At 54.7% G+C, this 19,599-nt stretch overlaps 1 protein-coding gene across 1 annotated transcript in view; it reads left to right on the forward strand.

The window, feature by feature from the left end:
• The window catches only part of DNAH2 (dynein axonemal heavy chain 2), a 79,186-nt gene that overhangs the window by 21,142 nt on the left and 38,445 nt on the right, over window positions 1–19,599 (forward strand). Inside the window, exons 12-34 of the mRNA XM_044921585.1 lie at window positions 5,256–5,402; window positions 6,205–6,361; window positions 6,586–6,825; window positions 7,086–7,274; window positions 7,471–7,618; window positions 8,055–8,247; window positions 9,751–9,951; window positions 10,028–10,184; window positions 10,492–10,666; window positions 11,048–11,211; window positions 12,004–12,165; window positions 12,248–12,351; window positions 13,906–14,062; window positions 14,207–14,289; window positions 14,404–14,584; window positions 14,965–15,103; window positions 16,532–16,749; window positions 17,012–17,113; window positions 17,424–17,549; window positions 17,831–17,941; window positions 18,208–18,396; window positions 18,713–18,816; window positions 18,916–19,105. Of these exons, the coding sequence (XP_044777520.1) occupies window positions 5,256–5,402; window positions 6,205–6,361; window positions 6,586–6,825; window positions 7,086–7,274; window positions 7,471–7,618; window positions 8,055–8,247; window positions 9,751–9,951; window positions 10,028–10,184; window positions 10,492–10,666; window positions 11,048–11,211; window positions 12,004–12,165; window positions 12,248–12,351; window positions 13,906–14,062; window positions 14,207–14,289; window positions 14,404–14,584; window positions 14,965–15,103; window positions 16,532–16,749; window positions 17,012–17,113; window positions 17,424–17,549; window positions 17,831–17,941; window positions 18,208–18,396; window positions 18,713–18,816; window positions 18,916–19,105 (3,637 nt within the window). The remainder of the gene's footprint in view (window positions 1–5,255; window positions 5,403–6,204; window positions 6,362–6,585; window positions 6,826–7,085; window positions 7,275–7,470; window positions 7,619–8,054; window positions 8,248–9,750; window positions 9,952–10,027; window positions 10,185–10,491; window positions 10,667–11,047; window positions 11,212–12,003; window positions 12,166–12,247; window positions 12,352–13,905; window positions 14,063–14,206; window positions 14,290–14,403; window positions 14,585–14,964; window positions 15,104–16,531; window positions 16,750–17,011; window positions 17,114–17,423; window positions 17,550–17,830; window positions 17,942–18,207; window positions 18,397–18,712; window positions 18,817–18,915; window positions 19,106–19,599) is intronic.

Raw genomic sequence — 19,599 nt, forward strand, 5'->3', positions numbered from 1 at the left:
CGTTGTAAACGGGGTTTTTTGCAACTTGCTTTTTTTTTTTTAAGGTTAACAATACGCGTGGGGGGGGGGTTCCATTCTGTATGGGGAGAAGTATGTGGTTGTTCCCCGCGGCGTCTAGCGTCCTATAATGTATACTGTGACTCAGTCAGCTCAGGATTGACGGACTTAAAGTTGTTGCACGATTTCTGCAAGGCTTCTGGATATTCCGTACCGGATGGAGGATTTCGAGTGGGCTCCCTGTACCTTGTGCCCATCCCCCCACCGTGGTGCGGTTGCCTGATGTTCCAGCGGGATGCCCATCGAGGTCGGAGAGGCTTAGGAGAAAACTTGCCAGTCTGCTGTGATGGTCTCCCTTCAAGGAGCGCATGAGATACTTATCTGAAGCACCCGTTGCATAATCTTTACAGCAGGGCCAACAAGGCAACTTTGGGCCAAATATTTATGGCCTGGGTTTAACCGAAACCCAAATAATGGCTAGAACGCTTCTCCCAGAGAGGAGTGTTTCTGTCCCTGGGCAGTCGTTTACTAGAGGGATCTGTTATAAGTGCTTTACATTTTTGTGGTTTCAAGATAAAGCTGCCTCAACCCAGTAAATTATGTAGGGGGAGAAAGACAACAACAACATGATTCTAGGGAAGGATGAAAAGTCTGGGCGCATCAAACCAGTAAAGAAATCCAAGACCGTTTCCGCTCTTCTCCAACACCTTACCACGGAGGTGCAGATGACTTTATCAGGCTCACCCTTTTGTGCTCAAGGGTCCAGATAAGATCTCCAAATAAGCATGCTTTTCAAGTGTCCTGAGTGTTCCCAGAATCACCTGACTCCCCCCGAGTTCGCAGCCTTCTGGGCCCTAATAGAGCCTATTTTATCTCACAAGGGGCTTTCTCATCCCACCTTATATCCCAAACATTTGAGCTCTGAAGTCCAAATTGGCTTTTACCATGTTTCACGGCCAGACCGGCTTCACCGATCGCACGTAACTCGAACATGTTCCAGATGTCGTCCCTGCGTCCTACACCATCTGTACGGGGCAGGAGGGTAGACACGGGGACGCCTGTCGGTTTTCTGTGTGTAGGGCCTGCAATTCCTTCTCTTCCCCAACCATATAGGACATTCTCTATGGGGTCGGTTCATTCCGGGCTATCAGCTCTAAACTCAGCTGACTTCACTTTCCTGCCTCTGTGGCCTGACCACAGCTCTGAGGATCAATGAGGAAATATCTTACGAAATAATTTCCCAGGCTGATTTGCTTTTTTAAGGAGATTTTTTTTGTTGGGGCGCCTCGGTTGGCTCAGTCGGTCATGTGTCTGGCTCTTGATCTCAGCTCAGGTCATGATCTCAGGGTCGCGGGATCGAGCCCCGCATCAGGCTCCATGCTCAGCAGAGTCTGCTTCTCTCCCTCTACTCTCTGTGCTCGCGTGCTCTCCCTCTCAAATGTCTTTAAAAAAAAAGAAATTTTATCTGTCAAAATAAAATGTGCATTCTGGAAATTAATTGACACACTTCTGGCAAAGACAAGAGCATCCCTGTGGAAAGAGTTCCTCCTAGGATGTTGAGTTCAGCTCAACAATCGAGACGGCATCATCCAAGTCCGTCCTGTCGGCCGACACGTTAAAATCTGCTGATAGGCCTTCAAGTTACTTTGAAGATCTCGTCAAGATGACAAAATGAAGAGACATCTCGGTGGGACACTGGGGAGCACACTCGCCCACGTGGGCTGGCCACGGCGTTCAGGGAGACTGATTCGGAGCCTCCAGTCTGAAGAACACGGGAGGATGTGTTTGTGCAGCTAGAAATGCCCAGACCCCGCTATCCGTCCAGCGTAGCTCTCACACCAGTTTTGGTTAAGTCTGGATTTAGTGTTTATCTTAATATGACTCCGTTAGTCCCGTTTGCGGCTGGGCGGAGGAATTTTGTGGTGATGGTCCTTTCCTGGCTTGTCTGTTGTTTGCTCTTTTTGGAACTGATAATTATTTCGCTATTTTTCTTAGCACACTGTTCACTGTCATGAATTGGCCCAGATGGGTCGTATTTTTCCTCACTCTCTGAACTGGTTTCCTGTCTTTCTTAGAGCTACCCTTGGTAGAACTCTCTTTCCTCCTGAGTCAGTAGAACTGGTTGGTTTCAAGGCCTGCTACTCAGGCGTTAGCCTGGAATTCTGCCCCCCACTCCCAGCCTCTTTTCTTGTTGGATTTCCTGTTTCCTTTGTCTTCCTCTTTCTTGGTTTAGACCCTCATTTTGGTGGAGTGCATTTGTTACTAGCTTTCTGGGAAATGGTGCATGGGAGGCAAATTTTTTGAGTTTTTATGGGATTGACCACAGTTGTCTTCTGCCCTCCCCTTGTTGGACGTTTGGCTGGACTTGGAATCCTAACTTGAAAGCAATTTTCCTTGGCTTTGGCCTCTCTCTCTTTTACTTTGGAGGGTTTCCTTCAATGCCTGGTAATCCACTGCTCGTTCACGTGTGAGAGAGGCCTATTCACTTGAAAATAATTTCCCTCACCGGAAGTTTCCTCTCCAGTAAAGGTGAAGATATAATCCTTTGCAAAACTTCAAATACGATATCACTTCTTATTTTGTTATTTCAGTGCTTGCCTGTAGAGCAGACACAGAATATTCTGGAATTTTCACCTCATTGTGCTTCCAAGTAGCATTTCGGTAATATTCAGAACATGGACTTTCATGAGAGCATCTCCAGGTTGTGGGGGCTTTTGATTGTGATTAAAAAGTACACGTTCCTTAAAAAAGAGGAAAAGAAACCACACAGATTTTACAAATCATGTGATTCTTAATTCAAGCTTTTTAAAATTTTTGAAAATATTCTATATTTACTTATGGCATTTTATGATTTTATTCTTTACATGTAGATGTCTGATCCTTCTGAAACTTATTTTGATGTAGGGAGAGAGCTGCATGTGCAACTGAGTTGTGTTTTTTAATCCCCAGATGGCTAGCCAGTTGACCCGATCTCATTTATATAACATAACAAATTCCCACGGAGAGTTGTGTCTATTTTGGGATTCACTTTTCTGTGCTGGTATGTCTGTCTCTTCATATGAAGGAACCCAACTGCTTTAATTATTGACCTCATTCCTCTCCCTTTGCAGAGTTTTAGGGGGTTATTTTTAATATTTATTTCCCATAAGAACTTTAGAATCAATCTGTTTAGTCCCCAAAATAGTTCCGTTCCTATTTTTATAGGAACAAGGATTGGGTTAAATTTATAGGTTAACTTAAGAAGAATGAACATCTTTAAGGTTTGAGTCTTTCTGTCCAAGAATAGCATTTTTTCTTTCAGTGTATTTAAATCTGCATAAAATGTCTATAAATCATTTTTTCCATGTACATTGACCAATTAACAAGAGATGTCATATATATAAAATTTGCATATAGATGTTACGTATAGACGTCTCTTTTTAATTGGTTAATTTGGGTATTTTATTTTTATTGTTTTAATGGTCATGGGTCTCTTTTCCTCCATGAGAATTTTTTTAAAATTTTTATTGTTATGTTAATCACCATACATTACATCACTAGTTTTTAATGTAGTGTTCCATGATTCATTGTTTGTGCATAACACCCAGTGCTCCATGCAGAACGTGCCCTCCTCAATACCCATCACCAGGCTAACCCATCCCCCCACCCCCCTCCCCTCTAGAACCCTCAGTTTGTATTTCAGAGTCCATCGTCTCTCATGGTTCGTCTCCCCCTCCGACTTCCACCAGTTCATCTCCATGAGAATGTTTAACTGGTTACAGTTTTTATATAGGAAAATAGTTCTGTGTTCTGGCCTCTTGAAAAATCAGACGCTTCCAGTCACGCTGGGCGCTCGTCCCACATGGCAGCAATTGCCTGGAGTCTTTGCTCTTTGAGATGGATGACCACGCACTCTTCCATCAACTTTAGGCCGACGTCCAATTGCCATTTGGTATCGCGTTTGAGCCCCAGGTGCCTGGGAGATAGTGGAGTTTCTGAATTTGCTTTGACTCTAAAACCCAAGGAGTTGGGAGTGGGTTGGATGCTGCACAGTGAGGCTGAGGGAGGACGTGCAGCTCTGGTTTAGGCAGCAGGCGGGGCTGGTACCGGAGCCAGGAGCTCCCCGTGTGCAGAGTGGACCATGAGTTTGTTTCTGGACGTGCGTGCGCAGTGCCCGTGGGCCGAGGCGGGGAGACATCCAGGAGGCAGTTGGGCACGCAAATCCAGAGTTCCCGTTAGCTGTGTAGATCTGGGGGTCAGCAGCTTCTAGAAGGCAGCCGAAGCCATGCGCATGGACGAGCTCGCCCGGGGAGAGTGCTGGATGTGAAGAACCTCCAGGAACCTGCATTGAAGGGAGCTGCAGGCAAGCAGATTCCTTGCAGGGTCTCCAGCGCCCAGCCGAATGGGGTTTCCAAGGGATGCTAGAGACAGAAGGACACTTGTACCAAAAGGCAGGCAGACAAGAGGGCAACTGTGGCCTGGAAGCCAGGGAAGAACGCAAGAGCGCGTCCCAGGAAGGCAAGGCAGGGAGGAGTCTAGCGTGAGAGGGCGGAGGGCCAGGTCTGAGGAGGCCTGCAGGGCTTGGGGACAAGGTGTCCCAGGGGGACTTGACGAGGGCAGTTGTGGAGGCAAAGGGGACAGAGGAGTTCTCAAGGACAATTCTATGTGGAAGGTGCTGGGTGGGAAAAGAAGGCTGGGGGTCTTAACATTCAGTGTGCACGTGGACCCTTAATGTCCCCTCCTCTCAGTACACCCCCTCCTTCAGCCGAGTCTGGGTCCCCAGTCCAAGACCCTCCGTCGGTCTGTCTCTGTACTGTCTCTCCAGACAAGAAGCCTTCCATCTTCTGCTGGGGTGATGAAGGAACTTGCTTAACTGTGCAGAGTAGGGGCAGGGACAGGTGGGGAGCTGTTTCCACAAGCTTCCCTTCCTGAGACGCTCGGAGACACCACCCTGGGGCTCAGAGATCCCCACGGCACAAATGGTCTCCATTGCCCCCTGAGGGTGCCGGCTCTGCTCCTTACCCGGCGGCTTGTCAGCTTCTGATCTGCCTCTAAGGGTTTATGCCCTAAACACACAAAGTACCCCTTTACTGCTGTGGGGGTTTGGGCAGGGAGGGCAGCAAAAGTCAGTGAGTCCAGCCAGCCTTCTTTACCGGGAGGTTCTGCTTCATTTCTTATCTCTGTCTCTGTGCCTCCCAGCCCGCCACCCTGGGGCCGCTGCTGGCTCCAGGTCAGGCCCTCCAGCCATCCCCTGAGCTGCCTTGCCCTTTCTCCCCGAGGTCCCTGCTGATTCTCTTTGTGGAGATTGACTACTGGGAACGCCTGCTCTTTGAGACGCCCCACTACGTGATGAATGTAGCCGAGCGCGCGGAGGACCTGCGCATTCTTCGGGAAAACCTGTTGCTTGTGGCTCGAGACTACAATCGGTAAGGTTGCAGTCCTCAGCGCAGCCTTCTGTGCGCCTTCTGAGCCCCCTCTGTGTCTTATCTGTCCCGTGATGTCGTCTATCTCCTGCAGGATCTATCCTTTACATTTGACCATCTCAAAAAAATGCTTTCTCCTACCCTCTTGTATGGCCCTGCGGTTATTACTGTCCCTTGCACTTTTGTCTTCTAGCTTCAGGGTAGAGAGCAAAAACAACCCAACCTGGTCCTCTCCAACCCCACAGGTCACTGGGGCCACGTATACTGTGGGCCCGGGTCACTTTTCTAGAATGAAACTGGGGGCATTAGCATCGTGGGCACAGGATAACATCGGTGTTATTGAACCAAGGCCATGCTCGCACCCTTCTCTCAATACCCTTGGTACTTAACTCTGGACTGAGGCTTTGCTCTGGGTTGGGTACCTCTCTCAGCCCAGTTAAAGTCCAAGTGAGTGGAGCCAGCAGTCTTGTCTGGGCGTCTAGAACTACACGGTCCAATATGGCGGCCCTCAGTGGCACGTGGCTATTTCTATTTTAATTACTTAATTGGAATTACGTAAAATCTTAAAATTGAGTTACTCATTCGCACAGGCCACATGCCAAATGCCCCACAGCCACACTTCATGGTTAGTGGCGACCGTTCGTGGACAGCACAAAGTGTAGAGCGTTTCCACTATTGGTGAAAGTTTTCTTGGAAAGCACGGTGTAGCCTTGTGAGTTTCCCGATGTCTCCACCGAGTTTCCTGGTGCGGAGGAGAGGCCTGCGGAGCTTGGCCCACCCACTGCCAGTCTTCTCTCATACACAGGATCATTGCCATGCTGTCCCCAGATGAGCAGGCCCTCTTCAAAGAACGTATCCGATTCCTGGATAAGAAGATCCACCCTGGACTCAAGAAACTGCACTGGGCCCTGAAGGGGGCCAGCGCCTTCTTCATCACAGAATGCCGAATACATGCCAGCAAGGTGGGTCCTGGTCACTAGGCTCTGAAGGTCTGCAAGGCCGACCCAAAGACCGGTGTGTGGGTGATCAGTACAGAGACCAGGGAGTAGTGTGAAAAATGAGGCATGCTGAGGTACATTATTTTTATGTGAGGAGCTCTGGCTCGAGGACAGGTGGGAGCATAGCTCGGAGCCCAGAGGGTCTCTTCCCAAACTGAGGCTCCCCTGTGGGCGCGGTCTGACTCTAGGTGCAGACCATCGTGAATGAGTTCAAGGCCTCCACTCTGACCATTGGCTGGCGAGCCCAAGAGATATCCGAGACGCTGTTGGTGCGCATCAGCAGCAAACGGGTATACAGGGACCTGGAATTTGAGGAGGACCAGCGGGAGCACCGGGCGGCTGTTCAGCAGAAACTGATGAGCCTGCACCAGGACGTGGTGGCCATCATGACCAACTCCTACGACGTCTTCAAGAATGACGGCCCTGAGGTGCGGGTCCTGGGGCCAAGGCTCTGTGGCTGGGCGAGCCCCCCGGGGGCCGCCGGAACCTTCGCTTGGTTTTCCTGTCTACCCTTTGTGGGGGCTTCTCAGACGCCCTGCTCTCGTCTTGGGTTCACCCAACCTTCAGTCTCTCAAACCTTCTTCCTTCGGGACTGCGCGTCCTACCTTTCTCTTTAACCAGCCTGTTGCCTTCCCCATTGGCCCTGTTTCCCCTGAGGGCCCACCCTTCTGCCCATGCCCTCCCCCAGATTCAGCAGCAGTGGATGCTGTACACGATTCGGCTGGACCGCATGATGGAGGATGCCCTGCGTCTGAATGTGAAGTGGTCGCTGCTGGAGCTGTCCAAGGCCATCAACGGGGACGGGAAGACCACGCCCAACCCCCTCTTCCGAGTCCTGGTCATTTTGCAGAATGACACACAGGGAGGTGTGGCACAGGTGGGGACCTTGACCCCTGATGGTCCAAAACTGTCTCTATTTCCGGTTTCCCTCAATCCTTAAACTTCCCTAAATCCCTTGGCCTTGACTTCATCCTGTGGCTTCCAGGGCTGGTTCTGCGGTGTCCAGCCTTCCCAGTCCTGAGGCTCCGTGGCCCACGCTGAGGCCATCTCCCCCGTGTTTCCCCCACCGCCAGGTGGAATTCTCACCCACTCTGCAGACGCTGGCAGGTGTGGTCAATGACATTGGCCACCACCTCTTCTCCACCATCTCTGTCTTCCACCACCTCCCCGAAATTCTCATCAGGCGCAAGTTTCATCGTGACCCTGTGCACATAATCGTGGGTGAGTGGGCAGTGGGGAGGGCACCGGGTGCAGGGCCATCGGAGACTTAGGGAGGGGCAGAGCCAGGAGGAGAGGCCGGGGCCGTTTCCAGACGTGGGGCTGGTCATCTCCGTGATGCTGGGAAGGCCAGGTCGGGGGCCAGTCGGGGAAGGGAGCAAGGGTGGTGGTGGAAGTGGAAGGTAAGTGACTCACGCTCAAGGGCTTTGGGACTGGGGTGGGAGATTCAGAAGGACGAATTTGGGATTGGGGCAGGATAGGAGGCGCCCTTCTGAATCCTCGGGCTGGATCCGACTCCCCCTCTGCTTACGAATGCTCACGGTTGAGCTGTATTTCCTTGGGGAGGTGGTGTTGGAGAGGAGGATCCAGTGGCCAGGGCCCAGGCTGGAGCTTGGGTTGGGCTGGGAGTGAGTGAGAAGCATTTTGCTGGCTCTTGAAGAGCGAGACGAGGACATCAAGAAGATCCAGGCCCAGATCAGCAGCGGCATGACCAACAACGCAAGCCTGCTGCAGAACTACCTCAAGACCTGGGATTTGTATCGGGAGATCTGGGAGATCAACAAGGACTCTTTTATTCGCCGCTATCAGCGTCTCAACCCCCCCGTCTCTTCTTTTGATGCCGACATTGCCCGGTAAGGAGCGAAGGTGGCTGGGAAGCCTAGCATCCCGGGAAGAGGCCCAGGCCTACGGGCTCGGGAAGAGCGTTGGGGAAGGGAGAGCTGCAGAAAACGTGTGTCCTCAACCTTGGGAGGAGATCGGGAGCTAGGGCATCGGACCTTTGTTTCTCAAGGGGTAGAGGTCACATCAGAGCTGGACAAAATTTAGGGGAATGGTCTTGTCTTTTTTTTTTTTTTGTGGGGCGCACCCACAGGGTCCTGTTGGGAAGCAACAAATGTAAAGGCCTGAAGGGTGAGAAGCAAGCACTTTTTTTTTTTTAAAGGTTTTATTTATTTACTTGGCAGAGAGAGAGAGAGAGACAGTGAGAGAGGGAACACAAGCAGGGGGAGTGGGAGAGGGAGAAGCAGGCTTCCCGCTGAGCAGGGAGCCCGATGTGGGGCTCGATCCCAGGACCCTGGGACCATGACATGAGCTGAAGGCAGCCGCGTAATGACTGAGCCACCCAGGTGCCCCTAGAATAGAATACTTTAAACTTTAAAACTTCATGCAGAAGAAAAGGGCATAAACTAGGAAGCAATACTGCCAAATTTTATCTTGCCCCATCTTTTTTTTTTTTTTAAGATTTTATTTATTTTTATTTGAGAGAGAGAATGAGAGAGAGGGAGTACATGAGATGGGGGAGGGTCAGAGGGAGAAGCAGGCTTCCCGCCGAGCAGGGAGCCCGACGCGGGGCTCGATCCCAGGACCCCGGGACCATGAGCTGAGCCGAAGGCAGACGCTTCATGGACGGAGCCAGCGGGGCGCCCGAGGTTGTGGGGTCACGGAGCCTCGCGAGAGCGCTTTGCACGCTCTAAGGCACTGTGCAAGTGTAGTCACCACAGAAACATTGGTGCGAGAAGAAGTAGAATTCAGGCGTGCAAAGCCGTGGAAGGGCTGGGACATTAGGAAAGGCTGCGTGAAGGGCCTGGCGGAGTGGGTAGGGCTCTCACAGGCAGCAAGGGGCGGGGGGAGGGCCTTGCAGGCGGAGAACACAGCGTGAGGAAGGCACGGAGGTGGGGACACACGCGCACGCGCACCGAGGAGCGCGTGGCCTAGGACACGGGTGCGGGGCCGGACGCGCCCCCGGGGTTTAGGTAGGGCGGACCACGTCCTTCTCTCGGCAGCCTTGTGCTGTGGGTTCTGTGATTACCACCGTGTTACAGACGAGAACTTGGGGCTCAGACCGGTTTGAATAGGCTGTCTGAGGCCGCAGAGCTGGGGAGCAGCAGTGGGTACTCCGCCCCGGGCCGCCCCGAGGCCTCGAATGCCCGACTAAGGAGTGCGGTTGCTGTGTCGCAGGCAGGGGTTGGGGGAGTGATAGGCTCTCGCCGTGTGGCTGGGACATCCCCGGAGCAGCGGAGTACCTGGAGCTACCGCGCGGGTCCGGGGGGCAGGACACCCGAGCGCCAACTCGCGACAGGGCGGAGGGCTTGTCTGCCGAGAGAAAACCGCCCCAGCGGGGACATGGGCCCTTGCAGCTACACGGAGGTTGCCAACAACGTGCAGAAGGAGGAGACGGTGCTCAACGTCCAGTTCGTGCTGCTGGACTGCTCCCACCTCAAGTTCTCGCTGGTACAGCATTGCAACGAGTGGCAGAACAAGTTCACGACCCTGCTCAAGGAGATGGCGGCCCGGCGCCTCCTGGAGCTCCACGCCTACCTGCAGGACAACGGGGACAAGTAGGGGCTCCTCCAGGGGGCGGCGGGGGCGGGGCGGGGCAGGAGGCCCACCCGCGTGCTCTCTGCCTGCCCTCAGAATCAGCCACCCTCCCCAGACGCTGGAGGAGCTGGGGGTCAGTTTGCAGCTCATGGAGACCCTGCAGCACGACCTGCCCAACCTGGAGACCCAGATCCCCCCCATCCACGAGCAGTTCACCATTCTCGAGAAGTACGAGGTGCCGGTTCAGGAGAACGTGAGTTCCTGGGGCGTGCCACCCACCGGGGTCGGGCCCATGGCGGCAGTGGCTCGGGGAGAAAGTTAACCCCCACGTCGTAGGCCCTGGGCCGCCAGGAAGGACGGCAGAGGAGTGAGCTGGGCGGAAGGCGCAAGACCCCGAGGCCTCGGAGAGCCAGAGAACTCAAATGATAGTTTGGGTCGGCTTACGGATTTCTCTTAGGCCCTAAGACTCTGGTCCACGGGGTCAGAAACAAGGCCCTAAGAGCATGGCTGAGGATAGACCCCCTGCTCATGGGTCATCGTCCCCTCCTTGATGTCCCTAGGTCCTAGAGATGCTGGACCATCTCAACGGGGAGTGGGTCATCTTCCAACAAATCCTGCTGGATAGTGAACAAATGCTGAAGAAACACAAGGAGAAATTCAAGACAGGCCTCATCCACTCAGCGGACGACTTCAAGAAGAAAGCGCATAACCTCCTGGAAGACTTTGAATCTAAAGGTACCTCTTTCTCGAGCTCTCCCCCTCTACCTCTGTGTTGACCCAGTGTCTCAAAGCCTCGGCCCCCAGGAGGTAGGGAGAAGGTTGAGCAGAGGAAGGATGCTGCTGGGGAGAGGGGATGAAGGCCTGGTGCTTTTGGGCGCACTGCCCAGCTCACAACATTTCCAGTTTTCTTTCTTTCCCGTGACCCACCCGGTTCTGATTCTCACACCACATGTAGGAGTTTTTGCTAAAGTGAATCATCATCCTTGCAATGCATTCCCTCATTTTCCTTCCTGCCCCCGTCGGGTGAGGAGAGAAGGGAGATTTGCCCACAAAGAGGTAGGAGGACCATGACGGTCCTTCCAGGGGACGATGGCTTTCACCTTGGATTTCCCACAGGCCCCTTCACCAGTAACGTGGGACATCCGGCAGCCTTGGAGCAGATCGCCCAGGTGCGGGCCATGCTGAATGCCATGCGGGAAGAAGAAAACAGTCTCCGCTCCAACCTGGGCATCTTCAAGATCGAGCAGCCAGCCTCCAAGGACCTGCAGAACCTGGAGAAGGTGGTGTGCTGGGCTAGGCCCTTGTGCTGAGCAGGGATGGGGGCCGGGGGCAGGACCAGGAAGATGGGAGCACGAGGACCTTTAAAAAAAAAAAAAAGGAGGTAAAATTCAGATAACAAAATAACCGTTTTTTTTACAAAGATTTTATTTATTTATTTGACAGAGAGACAGCGAGAGAGGGAACCTCAAGCAGGGGGAGTGGGAGAGGGAGAAGCAGGCTTCCCGCAGAGCAGGGAGCCCGATGCGGGGCTCGATCCCAGGACCCCGGGATCATGACCCGAGCTGAAGGCAGCCGCGTAATGACTGAGCCACCCAGGCGCCCCAACAAAGTAACCATTTTAAAGCAAACGATTCAGTGGCATTTCGTACATTCGCAATGTTGTGAAGTCATCACCTCTGGCTCCGAAACGCTTTCATCACCCCAGAGGGAAACCTACACCCTCTCCCCTGAGCCCCCGTTGACCACTCGTGGATCTTCGTCCCGTACATGTGGCACAAATGGCCTTCGTGCCTGGCTGAGTTTGCTCAGCGTAACGTTTTCAAGGTTCACGCACGTTGTAGCGCGGTGGGTGCTGAGTGATCCTCCGCTGTGTGGACATCCGGCCTGCTTCCTGCCTTCGAGCAGATCTGGCTGCTGCAGACGTGTGTGTCCCTGCATTTGCTTGAGTCCCGCCGCCAGCTCCCGGGGGCGGCCGGAGGAGTGCAAGCGCGGGGTCTCCGTCGCCGTGTGTGGAGGAGGGGGAGGGCCCGAGTGCCCTCCCTTACCGCTTCTTCCCACTCCTGGCCGTGCAGGAGCTGGACGCACTGCAGCGGGTGTGGGAGATCACACGGGACTGGGAGGAGAACTGGAACCAGTGGAGGACGGGCCGGTTCCTGGCGCTGCAGACGGAGGCCATGGAAACGATGGCACACGGGCTCTTCCGCCGTCTCACCAGGCTGGCCAAAGAGTACAAGGTGCGTGGGGGGCGGCCGCTGAGGAAGGGCCACGGCGCGGGGATGCTGGCCAGGCCTGCCAATGCCTCCCGTGTCTGCCCAGGACCGCAACTGGGAAATTATCGAAACCACTCGCTCCAAAATAGAGCAGTTCAAGAGGACCATGCCCCTCATCTCGGACCTTCGCAACCCCGCCCTTAGAGAGAGGTGAGGCTGCTCCTCGCTCCTCGGGGCCCCCCCGGCCCGCGACCACACCCCCCTGCCCCTGCCCACAGACATGCGCCCCGGGGAGCCTTCCCTCCCTCGAGCCCGCCCCGTCCTCTGTCTCCCATGCCGTCCTGGGTCCTCTGGCCTTCCCGGCTCCTCTGTTCCCTTCCCCCGCCGTCTCCCAGCGCTCTGTTCTGTCTTGACGTCTTCTGTCTACAAAAGGTTTTATTCTTTTTAAAAAAAAAGATTATTCTATTTTTTGGGGGGGAGGGGCAGAGGGAGAGGGAGAGGGAATCTCAAGCACTGAGCGCGACTCGGGGCTCGATCTCACGACCCTGAGATCATGACCTGAGCCGAAATCAAGAGTCGGACGCTTAACTGACTGGGCCACCCAGGCACCCCCAAAAGGTTTTATTCTGATGTAGCCAAAGGTATTCCCTTCTTCCTTCATGGGTTTTGCTTCTGGGCCTCATCTAAGAAGACCTCCCCCCCCGCCCCCCCGCTCCCCCGCCAGGGTTAAACCTGCGTTCTCTCTGTACTTTCCTCTAAATACTTCATAATTTCATTTTGCAAGTTTTGCTCTTTCGATTACATGATAGGAGAGGCCTTTGAGGCCATGGAGGACGGAATGGGCTATTTTATTATTTTTTTTTTTAAGATTTTTATTTTATTTTAGGGCACCTGGGTGGCTCAGTCGGTTAAGCGTCTGCCTTCGGCTCAGGTCATGATCCCGGAGTCCTGGGATCGAGTCCCGCATCGGGCTCCCTGCTCAGCGGGGAGTCTGCTTCTCCCTCTGCCCCTCCCCCCTCTCATGCTCTCTCTCAAATAAATAAAAAATCTTTAAAAAAAAAGATTTTTATTTTATTTTATTTATTAGAGAGAATGAGAGAGAGAGAGAGAGAGAGAGAGAGAGCATGAGAAGGGGGAGGGTCCGAGGGAGGAGCAGACTGATATGGGACTCGATCCCAGGACCCTGGGATCGTGACCTGAGCCGAAGGCAGTCACTTAACCAGCTGAGCCACCCAGGTGCCCCAGAATGGGCTATTTTATAGATGACGTTGTAATAATTATCCATTTAGAAGGAAGTAATTTCACTTCTTCTGTGTTGCGTCCACCATGGTGTTTTTGCCGGGTTTCACCCTTATGTGTCCTGTAGTTAAGTACAACCTGACCATACACCCGCCTAAGTTGTTCGACCTCCCCTAGGCTCAGGTTCCTCGGGCTCAGGTGGAAGAACCAAAGTTCCTCGTTGATAGCAGGCGTGTGAATTAAGTGAGCCGTCTCATGCACAGCGCTTGGCCCCGCGCATAATCTGTCCACAGTAAACTCGCAATGATCGGTCTGAACTCCCTCTCCAGAGAATCAGCACCTCAATCTCTGCAGTCCCCACAGTGCCTGGGAGTGCATCTTAGGGCCTATTTAATATATGATATCAATACGTATATGGAATCATGCTATCCCAATGGGAGAGAGAAAGCCTGCGGCTCGATGCTAACACGTTCCAGGAGACCCTGATGTCCGGCCTCATGCTCTGACTTCTGTCCCTGACTGCAGGCACTGGGATCAGGTCAGAGATGAGATCCAACGGGAGTTTGATCAGGAATCTGACCGCTTCACCTTGGAGCAGATTGTGGATCTTGGGATGGACCAGCATGTGGAGAAAATCGGGGAGATCTCTGCGTCGGCCACCAAAGAGCTGGCTATAGAATTGGTACGACTGCGCCCCCTCCACTTCGCCTCCCCCACTTCACGAGCCTCAGGCGGCCAGCTTCTCCTGGTCCCATGGCCCCTCCAAGTTCTGTTCCCTTTGCGGACCGAATACTGGATTGTTCTGCTCCCTGCTTTCTCTCCACAGGCGTTACAGAACATTGCCAAGGCCTGGAGCGTGATCCAGCTAGACATAGTTCCCTATAAGGACAAGGGCCATCACCGACTCCGGTAGAGGGGGCCTTGGGGTGCTGGGGGAGGGGCGGGCCGGGCGAGCTGGGCTGCAGAGCCCCCGGAGGTTTGGCAGGTGGGGACGGACTGTAATTCTGATGCTTTCCGCCCCAGAGGCACAGAGGAGGTATTCCAGGCCCTGGAAGATAACCAGACGGCTCTGTCTACCATGAAGGCCTCTCGTTTTGTCAAGGCCTTTGAGAAGGAAGTGGACCGTTGGGAGCGCTGCCTCTCCCTCATCTTGGAGGTCGTCGAGATGCTGCTTACAGTGCAGCGCCAGTGGATGTACCTAGAGGTCAGGACCCGCTCGCCGAGCTGCTCCTGTGAACCACTCTCCGTTCCTGGCACACGACCTACATCCTGGCCCTATTCTCAGCCTCGTTCTCCCACTTCTAAAGTCCTCCTTCCTCTGGGCCCCAAGCGTCTGACTCTCAGTGATGACCTCTCACATTTGGGTCCCGCCTTGAAAGGCCTTTGCTCTTCTTCGGTTTTTCTTCTTGGACCCAGGTATCTGGCCTCCCAACCCCAACTTCCCTTCCAGAACTTGAGCTTCTTGCCCTTTGGTTCTGATGCTCCTTCTCTTCCACTCGGCTGTCATTCCTGGTCTGGGAGTGGGGAGCAGAGTGTGGGGAGCATGTGAGAAACAGCCTCTCACCCCAAGTCTTGGCCCCTCAGAATATCTTCCTCGGAGAGGACATCCGTAAGCAGCTGCCCAGTGAATCAGCCCTATTTGACCAGATCAACAACAACTGGAAATCCATCATGGACCGGATGAGCAAGGACAGCAACGCTCTGCAGAGCACCCACCATCCAGGTCTGTCCATGAGCTCCATGGCCTCTTGTCCTGACAGAGGCTCGGTGGGTGCTGAGTATGTGTGAAGTCCTGGCCACGTGCTTCCTTCATCAAAAGACCGTTGTAGCTGGCCTTCATACCATCACCATCGCCTCTTCTGAGCATGGAATAACAGTTCAGTGCACAAAACTCAACAAATACTCGGGAGGACTGTACTGTAGTGGGAGGGGGTGAGGGGGTGGGAGAGAGACGTACCCACAGGAAGGCCTGGTTGATGGTGGTGGAGTGCGGTAAAGAACCAGGAAGTGAGGTCTGGCGATGGGCGCCAAGAGTGGGCGTCCTGAGGAGAAGAGTTCTGTCCGGGGGTGCGGAGGACTCCTCTGTTTTGCCTTGGGCCAACTGAAAGGTTTTTCATTTTCCCAAGAACCTTGGGGGTATGCACTAAAAAGCCATTTTATTATTCTGATAAAATGTCTGTAGGAGGATATGCAAAGTTGAGGGACAGCATGCATCTGTTAGAAAAAATACTCGAGATCACAGGCAGAATTACATTTCAGAACAATATATAAGCAAAGCCACTGAAACAGGTATCCGTTTGTGGAACACAAAAACCAAACTCATCTCACCCACGGCTACTGAGTCGCCTCCCGGAGGCCTGGCAGCCCGTGGACTCTGAACTTGAAGGCGTGAGGGTCGCCTCAGGTTCCAGGGCGTCCACACTTTCCTCAGAAAGCTAGAAACTGGGACAACAAGGGAATAAACCAATCGAAACCTAAGGCTGGGAGGAAACTAAGATTATTGAGAACCTGCCACTGAGAATCCATTTTACTTAGTACCGTGGGTCATTCTCTGAGGTAGATGCTACTAGTGTTTTACCCACAAGGAGGTGAGAGCTCAGTGAACTTAACAGACATGCTGGTTCATGGACGAGCAGCAGTTTGCATGGCCATTGTCTGTCCCTCCGTCCAGTGCTCTTTTCGCTCCACCCCGAGGGACCCCGGCACCCCCAGTGGTTGCAGCCCTGTTTCGATGTGTGCACGTGATATATATTTAAATCTAATGATTTCACTTGTGGGGTTGTGTGTGTGCAGAACAGTCTCTAATTTCCAGAAGCTCTTGGGGTGACCGGCAGAGCCGGAGGAAAGGGACCGTTTAAGACCGAAGGGAGAGGAGATGTCGATATATTAGTGGAATCTCATATACCGTGTAGTTAATGCATAGTGTACAAAATGCATAATAGTGTATGATGAGCACTTGATGATGGATTAATGAAGAGGACGGGCTAAGCATGATGAGTGGTTTGGAGACACATCTCTGCTCCCAGCAGCCATTATGGCGATATGTACCCCAACATTCGAGAGTCGGCAAAGTGGCTGCAGGGGCACACTCCAGATCCACTCAGGGCAGTGGTAGAGGGTCCTCAAATGTCCTTCGTTGCTCTTCCCCCAGGCCTGCTGGACACGCTGACAGAAATGAACACAGTTCTGGAAGACATTCAGAAGTCTCTGGATATGTATCTAGAGACCAAGCGTCATATCTTTCCCCGCTTCTACTTCCTGTCCAATGATGACCTCCTGGAGATTCTGGGCCAGTCCCGCAACCCAGAGGCTGTGCAACCGCACCTCAAAAAATGCTTTGACAACATCAAATTGCTGAGAATGCAGAAGGTCGGCCGAGCTGGCCGGGATAGGATGGGGGGCAGGGGGGAGACGGCAATGTCAAGGTGCTCGGGGCCTTGGAGGGGGCCGTGGCCTCCCAGCAGGAGGGGGATATGAATGTTTCTGGATTATCTGGGATAGAACTCTTTAGAATTGGTAATATTGGGGTCAGGGGAGAGGAGCAGAGATTACCCTCAAAGGGCCCAAGTACCTCCTAGGTGGACATGAGGAGTGAGCAGGCCAGACCATCCCGAGCTTCCTGCTTTTACAGGTTGGGGGACCCAGCAGCAAATGGGAAGCCGTGGGAATGTTCTCAGGGGACGGCGAGTACGTTGACTTCCTCCACTCAGTCCTTCTGGAAGGGCCTGTGGAGGTGAGTAGTGGTGAGGGTCTAAGAATCGAGTTGATTCTTCTTCCCCTTGGAAAGTTTGCTTGGCTCTGTGAGGAGACAACATCTCCGTGAAGAGACCCACCTGCCATTGCTGAAAACTCTAACCTCTCCCCTGGACCTGAAAAGCAGACCGTCTTCCCTCGCCCCCCAATGCCTCCACTTCCCTCCGGGACCTGAGCCAGCTGCTGCCCAAAGCCCTGGAGTCCTGCCTCCTAAGCCCCTGCCCTCTGGGGATACTTGTCTCTGGCCCTGAGGCCTGGCCGTTCGGCCCTGTCACCCCCCACCCCCACAGTCCTGGCTTGGTGACGTGGAGCGGACCATGAGGGTGACCCTACGGGACCTTCTCCGGAACTGTCGCCTGGCCCTCAAGAAGTTTCTTAACAAGAGGGACAAGTGGGTGAAGGAGTGGGCTGGCCAGGTGAGCTGGGGTCGGTGGAAACGAGGGAGCAAGGAAGAGCTCAAAGGGAGCCGCAAAGGTCAAGACCGAATCTCGAGTCTCACCAGACGTAGGCGTCCTGCCCCCTGTTCTGGGCGAAGGCCTTGCTACGCCGTGTGCTGGACCCTTAGCTCCTGCCCGTAGGCCTTCTGTGCAGAGGGAGCCTGTTGAGCGAGCACTAGCACCTGGGCCAGGAAGAGGCTGGGACTTGGGGGCTGGGCTGCGTGCGGGGCCAGCGGATCTAGCCTCTGCGTGGGCCCCAGGTGGTGATCACTGCCAGTCAGATCCAGTGGACGGCTGACGTCACCAAGTGCCTGCTGACGGCTAAGGAGCGCGGAGACAAGAAAATCCTCAAGGTCATGAAGAAGAAGCAGGTGGGGAGCCCTCCAAGTTTGGGGTGGGCCCCGGGGGTGTGTCGCGGGGGGTGACGTGCTGGAGTCTGAGTCAGGGTCACAGCAAGGGTGGTTTCTGGTGGAAGTCCCGCGAGGCGAGTCCGGGTGGCTTGGAAGGGCTGGGGGTCAGGAGTTTCGGGGGGTCGGGGTCAGCGTGGGGTTGGGAGCCGGTGAGGCCGGGGCGAGGCGTGGTCAGGGCTTGCTTGCCTTGCCCCCTCCACGCTCCTCCCCGCCACCTCGTCCCGCAGGTGTCCATCCTGAGCAAGTATTCGGAAGCCATCCGGGGGAACCTGACCAAAGTCATGCGGCTGAAAATTGTGTCACTGGTGACAATAGAAGTCCACGCCCGGGACGTGCTGGAGAAGCTGTACAAGAGCGGCCTCGTGGACGTCAGCTCCTTCGAGTGGCTCAGTCAGCTGCGCTTCTACTGGGAGAAGGTGCGCCCGGCCCGCGCCCTCCTGACGCCCCGGCCCCCGCCCTAGCTCTGCGCTCGGTGCCGTCTCCCGAGTCAGGACCAGCACGTCGTGTTTCTCGTGGGTGCTCGCCGTGGGTGGCCCTGGATCAGGCCCAGGAAGGCCGCGGGCTGCTGCCGTGACGGATGGGGCAGTCGTGTGGGCGCCCACCTTCCATGCGGGCCGTAGAGCCTCTCCTCCACGGCCCCGGTCTGGTAACTGCAGCCTCCCCGTCTGCCCACCTCCCCGATCAGCTCTTCCTCCAAGCCCGCCTCTCCCTTCCTCTGCCCTGTTGCCCCAGGAGCTGGACGACTGCATGATCCGCCAGACCAACACGCAGTTCCAGTACAGCTACGAGTACTTGGGGAACTCCGGCCGGCTGGTCATCACCCCGCTGACCGACAGGTCGGCCGGCGTGGTGACAGGGTGGCGGGACGGGGGCAGCGGCTGCTGAGGGGGGCTCACACTCAGGAGTCCAACTCGGGTCCTGTCCTTGATCGTCAGGTGTTACATGACTCTGACCACAGCCCTGCACCTGCATCGGGGGGGCTCCCCCAAAGGCCCAGCGGGCACGGGGAAGACAGAGACCGTCAAGGATCTGGGCAAGGCCCTCGGCATATACGTCATCGTGGTCAACTGCTCCGAGGGCCTGGACTACAAGTCCATGGGCAGGATGTACTCGGGCCTGGCTCAGGTCCATACCCCGCCGCCCCGCCACCCCCTCCCAGTCCCAGACAGTCAGCTGAGCCCCAGTCCGGCTCCCAGCTTTGTAAGGTACAGCACTCCATGCCTCAGGGCTTATGATTGCCATCGTCCCTGCACCTCCCCGAGCTTCGCTCAGCCTTCATTTTTGCTTATTTGAAAACTCAGAAGATGACATGAGGGCTCGACGAGGTAACGCATATACACCGGTCAGCGCAGGCCTCTGCTCACAGGTTCCCTCCCCGGGCCTCTTCCCAACCCGCGCCTGCTCCGGTACTCCCCGAGGTTGTCCCTGAGATTGTCCCCAAGGTTGTGCTGTGGGCTGGAAAGTTCTGGCCAGGGACCGCCCCTGGGCTACGCGGCCCCCACCCCAGCCCAGACAGCACACGCGTCCTGGAGACCGCCACACCGGTCAGGACCTCTCAGGCCGGGCTCCCCGTTGGAGGGCCGGGTGCTTCTCTGGCCCCCAGCGACTCTGCTCCCCAC

Source organism: Neomonachus schauinslandi, chromosome 15 (assembly GCF_002201575.2).
Source record: "Neomonachus schauinslandi chromosome 15, ASM220157v2, whole genome shotgun sequence".
NCBI lineage: Eukaryota > Metazoa > Chordata > Mammalia > Carnivora > Phocidae > Neomonachus > Neomonachus schauinslandi.